Source organism: Rhagoletis pomonella, unplaced genomic scaffold (genome assembly GCF_013731165.1).
Source record: "Rhagoletis pomonella isolate Grant_MI unplaced genomic scaffold, Rhpom_1.0 Rhpom_scaffold_00008, whole genome shotgun sequence".
NCBI classification, from domain to species: Eukaryota; Metazoa; Arthropoda; class Insecta; order Diptera; family Tephritidae; genus Rhagoletis; species Rhagoletis pomonella.
In genome coordinates, this window is record NW_023458562.1 from 41,543,085 (window position 1) to 41,555,490 (window position 12,406).

Genomic DNA, 12,406 nt, shown 5'->3' on the forward strand with positions numbered 1-12,406 from the left:
AGTCACAACTGCGACGTCGCCCACTATCACCACAGGGCGGCACCTTCCATAGCAGCACACACAGCCAAAGGCCCGCAGGCAACTCGCATCACTTACACCCCACATAACAATAAGCTCCTACAATTTAACTGTAATCTCCACGATCCGTATTTATGGCCCGGCATGGAATATTAATAGGTGCGGTCCAAGAGACGAAGTTTCACAGCAATTCAACTTTGTTGAATTGCCCCGGATACAATGTAATGGTGTTGGCCTAGCGTTCATCACGCATCACACCGTGCAGTATCGTCTCATCGAAGCGTTCAGGCGATGTTAAGCTCGAAATATTAAACGTTTATATACCCCCTGTCACCAGCTGCCCGGGAGGATATCACCCTGAAATAGGTGCGCTCCTCTAAGGTGAAAACCGTATGGCAGTTGGCGACTTTAACGCACACCACGATCTTTGGCATTCAAACCTGTCGAACGATCACAGGGAACACACTTGGCTGAGCAGATAAACGATTCGACATCCCCCACAATGAACGACGACGCATCCACCAGGATTATGGGCAGCTGCTGCAGCTCGCCAGACATTTGTAAGTCTGATAAACAGCATAACGTGGCGACAACCAACTTCTTTATCTCGATTGATAAACCAGCCTACTTTGCTTCCGCGGAGCAGCGAACCTATGTCAACTTTTCTAAAGCTGATTTCAACGGCTTCGCGGATGTTACTGATAGCACCTTTTCTGCCCTCACCCCACCAACTGACGCTCACTTAGTTCCGCTGGGTTGTCACTGCTGCTGCAGCACGCTTCTTCCCAGCCGGTTTTATTACGGACCCCCGTCCAAACTTTCCTGCTGAAGCCGCTTTTTTAGCCGATGAGCGTGACAACCTTCATTCCCACGACAACCGGTTCTACGTACCGGAATGACTCGGGTTTTACCCGACCAAGGGCTGTTATTTCGGCGATATGGACCCCGTTTAGGTCGGCGAAATCCATCAAACGTTGCTCGATCCTAGGGCTACACCTTCTCCGCACCCTTCTGCTCAGGGCTGGCATAGAGTCAAACCCAGGGCCAGAAATCTACACCTGCTTCGTATGCCAGAGACGACTGCATACAAACTCCACCTCGGTCAGGTGCAATGCCTGTGACGGGTGGAATCACCTCCGTAACTGCTCAGGCCTGCGTACGCACCGGCAATGGACCACGTCGTTCGTGGCCCCATGCTGTGCGAACCGGACCGCCTCCACCGGACCGCCTCCACTCTTGCCTCGGCTGGTGCCACTTTAGGGCGTGCTCAGGACTTCGCAACACACGAGATTGGACGAGTGACTATGTGGGCCCTGCTGTGCTGCCCCGTCGCATCCCTCCCCCCCGACGCCGCCAACCACCACCACAAGGCAGCACCCCCTTTTGCAGCACGACCAGCAGGGGGCCGGCAGGCAACACAACTCTTTAACACCACACATCACAATCGGTCTCCCAAGGCACACAGAGGTGCTACATTTTAACTGTAACGGACTCCAGAGCAAAATCGAGGAGATAACTGTCGTTATGGGAAGGTATCGAATATTAATAGCTGCGGTCCAAGAGACGAAGTTGCACGGCAATTCAACCCTGTTGAATTGCACCGGATACCACGTGCACCGTCGAGATCGCGAGCTAGATGATGGTGGAGGTTTAGCGTTCATCACGCACCACACCGTGCAGTATCGTCTCATTGAAGCAGACATCGACCGCAGGGATACCATCCTAGAATGTCAGGGTATTGCTATCCGGTCAGGCGATGTTGAGCTCGAAATATTTAACGTATACATACCCCCTGTCACCAGCTGCCCGGCAGGATATCACCCTGAAATAGGTGCGCTACTCAGAGGTGAAAACCGTATGGTAGTTGGTGACTTTAACGCGCACCACGATCTCTGGCACTCAAGCCTGTCAAATGATCGTAGGGGAATACATCTGGCTGAGCAGATAGACGATTCGACATTCTGCACAACGGACGACGACGCACCCACCAGGATTATGGGCAGCAGCTGCAGCTCGCTAACAATTGTCAGCGCTGGTCTGATAAACAGGGTATCATGGCGACCTATGCTGACTATAGCATCAGACCATCTGCCCATAGTCATCTTGATTGATAAACCTGGCGACTTTGCTTCCGTGTATCACCGGACTTATGTCAACTTTTCCAAAGCTGACTGGAAAGGCTTCACGGATGTTACGCCTTCACTGCACTACCCATACCAACCGACGTTCATGTAGGTGAACGTAAGTTCCGCAGGGTTGTCACCACTGCTGCAGCTCGCTTCATCCCAGCAGGATGTATTAAGGATCCACGTCCGAATTCTCCTGCTGAAGCGGCTGTTCTAGTTGATGAGCGCGACAACCTTCGTCAGGCCGATCCCGCAAATCCCCGTATTAGGGATCTCAATTCGGAGATTCGGCAACTTGTGAACGTACATAAGCGGAAGAAATGGGAAGAGCATCTGAAGACCTGCAACTTCGCCTCTGGTGTGAGCAAGCTTTGGTCAACCGTGAGGTCGTTGTCCAACCCGACGAAGCGCGACGACAGAGTCGAGATAGACTTTGGTGACCACGCTTCGTCGGACCCGGAGAGATGCGCGCGCTATTTTAGCCTGCATCCTTCGGTGGATAAAGCCAAACGTCGAGTGACCAGAAGGCTGCACAAAATGCCAAAACCTAGTGCGCCTCTTGGTTTCACCAGCGGTGAGGTAAGGGTAGCCATCGGGAAGGCGAAAGCCTCCAAAGCCATTGGACCCGACGGAATATGCATGTTGATGCTGAAAAATTTGGGTCCTGCGGGAGTAGCGTACCTAACGGAGGTCCTCAACCTGTCTATGGCCACTCTCGTCATTCCAGACATCTGGAAACTGGGGAGAGGGGTCCCACTGCTCAAACCGGGGAAAGCAGCCAACAAAGGAGAGTCTTATCGCCCGATAACTCTCCTTTCCCCGGTAGCGAAGACACTCGAGGCCCTGCTGCTCCCGTACTTCACGAACCACCTGACCCCAGCGAAGCATCAACATGGTTTCCGTAAAGTGCATAGTACAACAACAGCACTTAACGCCATAAACACTCAGATAACTCGTGGCCTAAACCGAAACCGCCTCTGTGAGAGAACTATTCTAGTAGCGTTGGACCTGTCTAAGGCGTTCGACACTGTCAGTCATTCAACGCTACTAGAAGATATAGAGGCCTCCTCACTCCCACAGGGACTCAAACGGTGGTCGGCGAATTACCTGAGTGGTCGACACTCGTCAGTAATCTTCAGAGACAAAACCAGCAAGCCACGTAAAATTAAACAGGGGGTACCACAGGGTGGTGTCCTGTCCCCGCTACTGTTTAATTATTATATATCAAAGCTTCGTCAGCCACCAGAGTGTGTTAATATAGTCTCGTATGCTGACGATTGTTCGATCATGGCGTCTGGGAATGGAATTGATGACTTTGCTCAAAAGTAAACGGTTACCTCTCCGAACTTTCTCGCTTCTTCACTGCAAGGAGCCTTGCCCTATCCCCTGCGAAATCCTCGGCAACCCTTTTCACCACCTGGACGAAGGAGGTCAGACTGCCACTGGGTATTCACGTCGATGACGTAACAATACCGACGGTGAATAACCCGAAAATCCTCGGAGTTAGATTCGACAGTCTGCTCTCATTCTCGGCGCATACAACCACAATTGTCAACAAAGTACAGAGCCGCAACAATGTCCTCAAGTCGCTGGCCGGCAGCACTTGGGGCAAAGATAAAGAAATGTTGTTGGCAACATACAAGGCAATTGGCCGGCCGGTTCTGAACTACGCAGCGCCCGTATGGTCGGCGGGGACTAGCAGGACGCAGTGGATGCAGCTGCAGATCTGCCTAAACACGGCATTAAGAACTGCGACAGGATGCCTCCTGATGACACCTCAACACCACCTTCGCGACGAGGCCCAGATGCTCCCAGTAAAGGAGCATAACATAATGCTGTGCAAGCAGTTCCTCGCTGGGAGTCACAGACGTGGCCATCCCAGCGGGCAACTGCTCGCGGAAGAGCCCTCGCCACGGCACGTCAGGAGGCATCTTTACGAACTGACAGACGAAGTCCAGAGGTATATTTAACAACCTCTGGACCCGTCAACCTACCGACAGGCCCTGAACGGCATTCACAGGGAATCAGTCTCAAGTTATGTAGACTCCCGCCCTGTGAATGCCGTTCTAGGCACACAAACACCGGTCGTGGACGGGACAGAACTTTGTCTGCCTCGGGAGACCCGCACTACAATATCCCAACTTCGCTCTGGCTATTGCAGCAGGCTCAACAGCTACCTGAGCAGAATGAACGAGGATGTGCCCAACCAATGCCCGGCATGTGGAGAGTCGCCGCATGACTCCCGGCACCTCTTCACATGCCCTAAGAACCCCACTCAGCTAACGCCCCTGTCAATATGGACAGCCCCGCTGGAAGTAGCACACTTCCTGGGCCTCCCCCTAGCTGAAATAGACGACAACGTTGATGGATGAACCGCCCCGAACGGGGCTTAGTAGCCGCTACAATAACAACAACAACCACCTTCGTCAGGCCGATCCCGGAAATCCCCGCCTTAGGGATCTCAATATGGAGATTCGGCAGCTTGTGAACTTACATAAGCGGAAGAAGTAGTAAGAGCATCTGAAGACTTGCAACTTCACCTCTGGTGTGAGTAAGCTTTGGTCAACTGTGAGGTCACTATCCAACCCGAAGAAGAGCGACGACAGAGTAGAAAATTCACGTTGCGTTCTCTGGTGGACAAAGCCCAGCGTCGAGTGACCAGAAGCCTGCACAAACGTCCAACAAGTGCGCCTCTTGCTTTCACCAGCTGCGGGAGTAATTACTTCACCAAGGTCCTCAACCTGTCCATGGCCACTCTCATCATTCCAGGCATCTGGAAAATGGGGAAAGTGATCCCACTGCTGAAACCGGGGAAACCAGCCAACAAAGGAGAGTCATATCGTCCGATAACTCTCCTTTCCCCGGTATCGAAGACACCTGACCTCAACGTATCATCAGCATGGTTTCCGTAAAGTGCACAGCACAACAACAACATTTGAGTAGTCCACTTGCAAAGTGCTCTATGTAACACTTTTTTCGATTTTTAGTTTTTGGTGGTTACGTACTAGTATTTAAAGTAGTTTCATGTCCACTAACAATACAGTGCAAAATCCTTATATATTCTGAAATAAATAGCATCAAATGTTAGCTACTCTAGCAAAAGTCGCTACAATTCTTACTGTATGTATGCTACAATATTTATTGTACGTATTTATACAAGTTAAAAAGTCTCCATCTTCTGATGAACTTAGATTACTGCAAGAAAACGTAGTTTCGGTGCCTAGTGGAAGACGTCGTAAAAAAAACGCGAAAAGCTATAAAAAGCTAGCTATTTAAAAGCTACTGTTTCAAAACTCGCTATATTAATTTTGTATATATAAAATTTGAAAAAACTACCATACTGCGATTTTGTTTTTTAATGTTATTAGGCTCTTACTTGGATTTTAATTGTTTTTATAGATTTTTTTTTAATTTATGGCTTACTATTATAAAATTACATAACGCTGTGGACTACTCATTTAACGCCATAAACGCCCAGGTAACTCGTGGCCCTAACCGTAACCGTCCCTGTGAGAGAACAGTTCTAGTAGCGTTGGATCTGTCAAAGGCGTTTGACACCGTCAGTCACTCCACGCTACTAGAAGACATAGAGGCCTCCTCGGTTGCTCGATAATGCCGTCTGGGAATGAAATTGATGACTTGTGCTCGAAAGTAAACGGTTACCTCTCCGCGCTTTCTCTCTTCTTCACTGCAAGGAGCCTAACCCTCTTTCGTTCGTTGAGGTTGAAAACAATGATTGAGGGACTAGCAGATTTGAGCGGGAATGTTTTAGCCGCCAAAAAAGCAACAACAACAATTCACTAAAGTATGTCAAACTGAAGTACAATTATCATAGAGCCGGACCTTAGCCAACTAATGTCGTGTCTAGCGTCTGCTTTTTTAGATGCTCAAAAGTATTCTCATTTTCTCATCTACACCCGTTATCTATTTTTTTAATACATATCTAACTTCAGATCCAGGGGCAACTATTACATTTGAAATGGCGCGGAAATGCAAAAGGTCAGACCGTATTTCAATAACATTACTGCAAACCATCGTTTATCATTTTGTAACCGTACGCATGCTCTTTTATTCCCATATTAAATTGAAACTATTTTTGATTGTTATTTTCTAATCTTTGCAGAATTGTATAAAGAAAAAACAGAACCGGTGAGAAAGAAGACATTGAATGACAAAGATAGACAAATTGTAGAATTAACTGATGAGGACTCATGTCAATCTTCTCGTTCGTCGTTGCTTTCAATGTCGTCGAGTAAACCAACATCTCATAGAAGACTACGCAAAAGAAGTCGCCAGCAGGAAAAAAGTAACAGTAATACTGATCGCTGTAGCGCAGATTTCGAAAGCAACGTTTTAGTAGAAGGCAATAGTTTGTCCGATTTAACAGCATCCTCTAAATCCAACCGTAATGAGCCGTCTGAAAACACGATAAAAAATTTGGAGGATGAAACGAAATCACTAGACATTCAAAAGAATCACAATACTAACGACTTAGTTATCAGCGATGATGCAGAACCGTCGGGATCATCCATTTCTGGCTATACAGGCGCAGATGAGCCTGCCACAGATATCAGTTCGGTTGCGACAGAGTGCTCAGCCGAACTCTCCCTAAATATGCAACCTTCGTCTTCACTTTCGCATTCGCGAATAGATTTCTTTAGAGATGTGGTGCGAAGCATGAATAGCTTGGTGAATAAGAAGATGCAGGATATTGGCTTAGCATTGAAGCGTGAGAGCAAGGTTATTCCTGCCCCTAATAATGAAATATTGTGCATCATCAAATGGTCCAACTTTTTGGATGCCTTTAATGAAGGTTTTGTTTTCATATGGCAAGTAAAGCTACGAGATGCCCAAACATTCTTCGCGGCAACTATCAGCAACATGATGCCTATGGTACTGGACGCTGTGGGTGTCATAAATATTGCAGCATTGCCAATACCGCAGCTACCTTTGCTGGGTCGCATGCTGCTACAACGTTGCCGCAGTAATCAAACTCGTGATTTGGCGATTGTAATGCAGGGTCGGGCGAAGTACTGGCTTGTTAAGGGTTTCTTGCGTGCTGATAAGTCTAGCGCTTGTGCCAAGCCAACGCCAAAATCTCACCCTTTGCTTACGCGTAAAATCAATGTACTATCCAGTTTGTTGGCCAAACAGCATATTCGTGAACTTAATAAAAAAGTCGTACAAAAACAGAACGAGCAGCTGCGAGAAACGCCAGATGCAGAAAAGAGCAATTCAACCGTTTCAGCCCAAAACAGCAGCAAAGTGCAACCATCTCTTCCATCGCCAGTTCTTCGCGAACAAAAAGTATCTGCAAATATTAGTAATAACAACAGTAAAAGCACTTGCGATATGCTTAACGCAAAACAAGGATCAAGTGGAAGAAAAACGCAACAGCAAAATAAACTCCAGCCACCGATAGTGCGCTGCCCTGTGCCACCTAGTACCATAAGCAGCAGTACATTGACTACAATTGATAAATCAAAATCGTATACTGGGTTATCGAAGTTGCAGGAACTAATTGGAAGTAGTCACTATACGGAAATGAAGACAAACATTACTTTTCGGAACCTTACTTCGCTTGATATTAATGATCTGGATGGGCTAGACGTGACATCTGAGCCACATCGTTGGCTTGTACTTGATCTTTATAAAGACTTTTCGCATATATATGTTCCAGACTTTCAAGAACTAGTGTCTCTCGATCGCATTCAGAAAGTGATGACCTTCAGTAGACAAAAGCAAAAGATTGTCAAATTGCAATTCTTCCAAAACGCCGCCTATGATGCGTTCGTAACTCCGACTTCTCAACGTAAAATTTATTTTGGTCCTTTAAAACTTAATACGCCCCCACCATTGTTGATTTTGTTACAAAGCGTCGACGGCAAGATGGTGTTGCGAGAATCATATCAACAAATGCACAATATACAAGCGGATTCAAACGACAGTACCTCAGCTTTTTGGTTAGTCCGGAAGAATGGCCAGGTAAATACTTTAAGATTTTAAGCATGGTTAAAATGTTGGCTCCGTTTTTAGAAAGTTGTGTGCTTCTTTTAAAAAATTTCCCACTATTAATAGACACATGCAGCTCAATTGTGAACTTAAACTTTCTCTATTTTCTGTATTTTTTTATTGTTAGATTAATCATATAATTAATATTAATATTAATTAGATTATCAAATTGATATATACATACTTTATTAGTTCAGATTTGATTGGATCGTAAATAAGATCTGCTTCAGTTGAAATCTGTCAGGTATTAAATAAAAAAAACCAATTTAAATTTGAAACTTTTTTAGAACCTTCTTTTATTTCTATTTAAATGAAAGATTTACTATTAGAATTAATTTCCACGCCAAAATACCCGTACTTTAGAGATTACACCCGCCATTAATACTTGGACATCCCTTTCGTTGATCGATTGAGCCTGTTTTCGCCACATTCTGCGGAACTGCGTTATTCTTGAAGTGGTGCATTTTGTTTTTTTTTTTTTAATTTTGATTTCATATGGGCCCAATAACGCTCGATCGTTTGCAGCTCTGGGCAATTCGGAGGATTTAGTACAATGGTGATTTCATTTTGTGTATAAAACTCTTGAGCTTTTTTGCACAATGGCTTGTTGCCAAATCAGGCCAAAACAATACAGGTTCTCAGAACAACACTCCAGGTGCAACAAAATGTTCAGAAAGATTCGGATTCCTTTTCAAAGTCCTTAGAACATCCTTCTACACTATTTTATTTATAGTGCCTGATTTTCCGGCAGATTCTTTCTCTCAATGCTGCAATTTTTCTTGATATTTTACAATGCATTTTGTACCGTCGACCTTCCAATTTTCAGCAATTTTACTAACCGACATTAGGAGATGTGTAGATTTTGCATGAATTCGTCCAAAATCAATTTTCTTTGCTGAAGTTCTTTGCTCTCCACATCACTTATTTTTAAAGTTACGCATATGAAAATTAACTGTAATAAAAAACAACGATTGTAAAATCAGCACACTAAATAAACGGCTGATCGAGTAGTCGATAACAAAGTTGTGCTATGTAGAGTACTGCCAGATTTCAAATGAAGCCGATCTTATATAATTATCGCTTATTTACTAAAAGACTGGCACAACTCAAAAAACTAAATTTTTTAATTAATCATACACCCTTATTCTAGAACCCGTGTTTTCGTAACTCGTAATTTGTAGCTATGCTACGAAAAACGAAAAATCGACTTGCTGCAACTATTGCGGAAATCTGTGCAGCATTAACAGCTATTAGTTGTTTTTCGAGGAAAGCTGTACAAAGGGAAACAAAGGGGAACGAAATTAGAAAAACGCTCTACAAGTGCTTATTTATAGTAAAATTTTTTGGATTTACATTGCACTTACAATTCTAGCAGCAGAGTAAGAGCGCGCTATGGAAATGATTTCACAAAGATATGCGGAGCTGTTAGGCATAGTAACCATGCACGCATCTGTCAGTTTCTGTTTGATTTGTTGAACCACAAGCCATAACTCGTCCTATGCCTGAAGAACTGGTATTCAATCGAGTTAATACAATAACAGCTTCTTCCAAGCCATTGAAAACATGCACTTTGATAGGTCTACCATGTTGTTATAGCGGCTACAACAACCCCGCCCAGATCGGTTAATATCTCAGTCGTTGTCGTCAAGTTCCACTAACGACAGCCCTAAGAAGCGTGCAGCCTCAATAGGGTCGGTCCACAGGGACAAAGGCGTTAGGGTTGTTCCGTTTTCCAGGCGTACGAAGAGATGTTTCGAGTCATGAGATGTCTCCGCATGCCGGACACTCATTTGATACATCTGCGTTTATTCTGCTCAGGTATGAGTTTAACCTGCTACAGTAGCCAGAGCGAAGTTGGGCTTTTGTATTTCTTGTGCCCCGAGATGAAACTCCGTCTCGTCAATGTCCGGTGGTTGTGCATTCACAGGTCTGGAGTCTACATAACTCGAGACTGACTCCCTGTGAATGCCGTTCAGGGCCTGTCGATATGCTGACGGGTCCAGAGGTTATTTAATGAACCTCTGGACTTCGTCCGTCGTGGGCCCATTTGGGTGACCACGTCTATGGCTCCCAACAAGGAACTGCTTGCCGAGCATTGTATTATGCTCCTTGATCGGGAGCAATTTCGCCTCGTCGTGTAGGTGGTGTTCAGGCGACATCAGAAGGCATCCAGTCGCTGTCCGTAGTGCGGTGTTCTTCGTCGTCTGCAGCTTGATCCACTGCGTCCTAAAAGTCCCCGGCGACCACACTGGTGCTGCGTAATTTGAAACCGGCCGGCCTATTGCCTTGTATGTTTCCAATAACGTTTCTTTGTCTTTGCCCCAAGTACTGCCGGCTAGCGACACGAGGACCGTTGCGGCTCTGTACTGCGTTGTTGTTGTTGTAGCGGCTACAACAACCCCGCCCAGGTCGGTTGATATCTCAGTCGTTGTCGTCGAGTTCCAGTAACGGCAGCCCCAAAAAGCGTGCAGCCTCTATGGGGTCGGTCCACAGGGACGACGCCATGAGGGTTGTGGGGTTTTCCGGGCGTGCGAGGGTCCCTCCGCATGCCGGACATTCGTTCGGCACATCCGCGTTTAGCCGGCTGCAGTAGCCAGAGCGAAGTTGGGCTATTGTTGTTCTGGTCTCCCGAGGCAGATGGAGCTCCGTCGCGTCGATGTCCGGTATTTGTGTGCCTAGAACGGCATTCACAGGTCTAGAGTCTACACAATTCGAGACTGAGTCCCTGTGAATGCCGTTCAGGACCTGTCTGTAAGCTGACGGGTCCAGAGGCTGCTTAATGAATCTCTGGACTTCGTCCGTCAGTTCATATAGATACCTCCTGACGTGCCTTGGCGAGAGCTCCTCTGCAAGCAGCTGTCTATTTGGGTGGCCACATCTGTGGCGCCCTACCAGAAACTGCTTGCAGAGCATCGGGTTGTGCTCCCTAATTGGGAGCATTTTCGCCTCATCGTGGAGGTGGCGTTCTGGTGATATCAGGAGGCATCCGGTCGCTGTCCTAAGTGCTGTGTTTTGTACTGTCTGTAGCTTCATCCACTGCGTCCTACTAGTCCCCCGGCGACCACACTGGTGCTGCGTAGTTTAAAACCGGCCGGCCTATTGCCTTGTATGTTGCCAGCAACGTTTCTTTGTCTTTGCCCTAAGCACTGCCGGCTAGCGACTTGAGGACCTTGTTGCGGCTCTGTACTTTATTGACAATAGCGGTTGCGTGCGCAGAGAAGGAGAGCAGGCTGTCGAATGTTACTCCGAGTATTTTGGGATTATTGACCGTCGGAATTGGTGTGTCGTCGACGTGAATTCCCAGCGGTAGCCTGTCCTCCTTCGTCCAGGTTGTGAACAGGGTCGCATAGGATTTCGTAGGGGAGAGGGCTAGACACTTTGCAGTGAAGAAGCGAGAAAGTTCGGAGAGATACCCGTTTACTTTCGAACACAGGTCATCAATTCCATTCCCGGTCGCCATGATCGATCAATCGTCGGCGTAAGAGACAATCGAGACTCCCACTCCCTCTGGTGGTTGAGGGAGCTTTGAAATGTAAAAGTTAAACAGTAGCGCGGAAAGGACACCACCCTGTGGAACCCCCTTTTTTTAAGTTTGCTTGAGTTGTCTCTAAACATTACCGATGAGTGTCGACCACTCAGATAATTTGCCGACCACCGTTTGAGCCTCTGTGGGAGAGAGGAAGCCTCTTTAGCTTCTAGTAGCGTGGAGTGGCTGACTGTGTCAAAAGCCTTTGACAGGTCCAACGCTACTAGAATCGTTCTATGACAGGGACGTTTACGGTTAAGGCCACGAGTTATCTGAGTGTTTATGGCGTTAAGTGCAGTTGTTGTACTGTGCACTTTACGGAAACCATGCTGGTGCTTCGCTGGGCTCAAGTGGTTTGTGAAATACGGGAGTAGCAAGGCCTCGAGTGTCTTCGCTACCGGGGAAAGGAGTGTTATCGGCCGATAAGAATCTCCTATGTTGGCAGGTTTCCCCGGTTTGAGCAGTGGGACCACTCTCCCCACCTTCCAGATGCCTGGGATGATGAGATTGGCTATAAAGAAATTGAGGATCTCCGTTAGTTACGATACCCCCGCAGGACCCAAATTTTTCAGCATCAGAATGCATATTCCGTCGGGACCCATGGCTTTGGAGGCTTTCGCCTTCCCGATGGCCACCTGAACTTCACCGCAAGTGAAAGCAAGGGGGCACAGGTTGTTGGCAGTTTGTGCAGCCTTCTGGTCACTCGACGCTTGGCTTTGTCCAC

At 46.9% G+C, this 12,406-nt stretch overlaps 1 protein-coding gene across 3 annotated transcripts in view; it reads left to right on the forward strand.

Moving 5' to 3' along the window:
* The window catches only part of LOC118744881, a 106,353-nt gene that overhangs the window by 85,135 nt on the left and 8,812 nt on the right, over positions 1-12,406 (forward strand). For all 3 annotated transcript variants that reach the window (XM_036478285.1, XM_036478286.1, XM_036478284.1), the window contains exon 6: positions 6,268-8,129. In XM_036478285.1, coding sequence (XP_036334178.1) covers positions 6,268-8,129 — 1,862 coding nt within the window. The remainder of the gene's footprint in view (positions 1-6,267; positions 8,130-12,406) is intronic.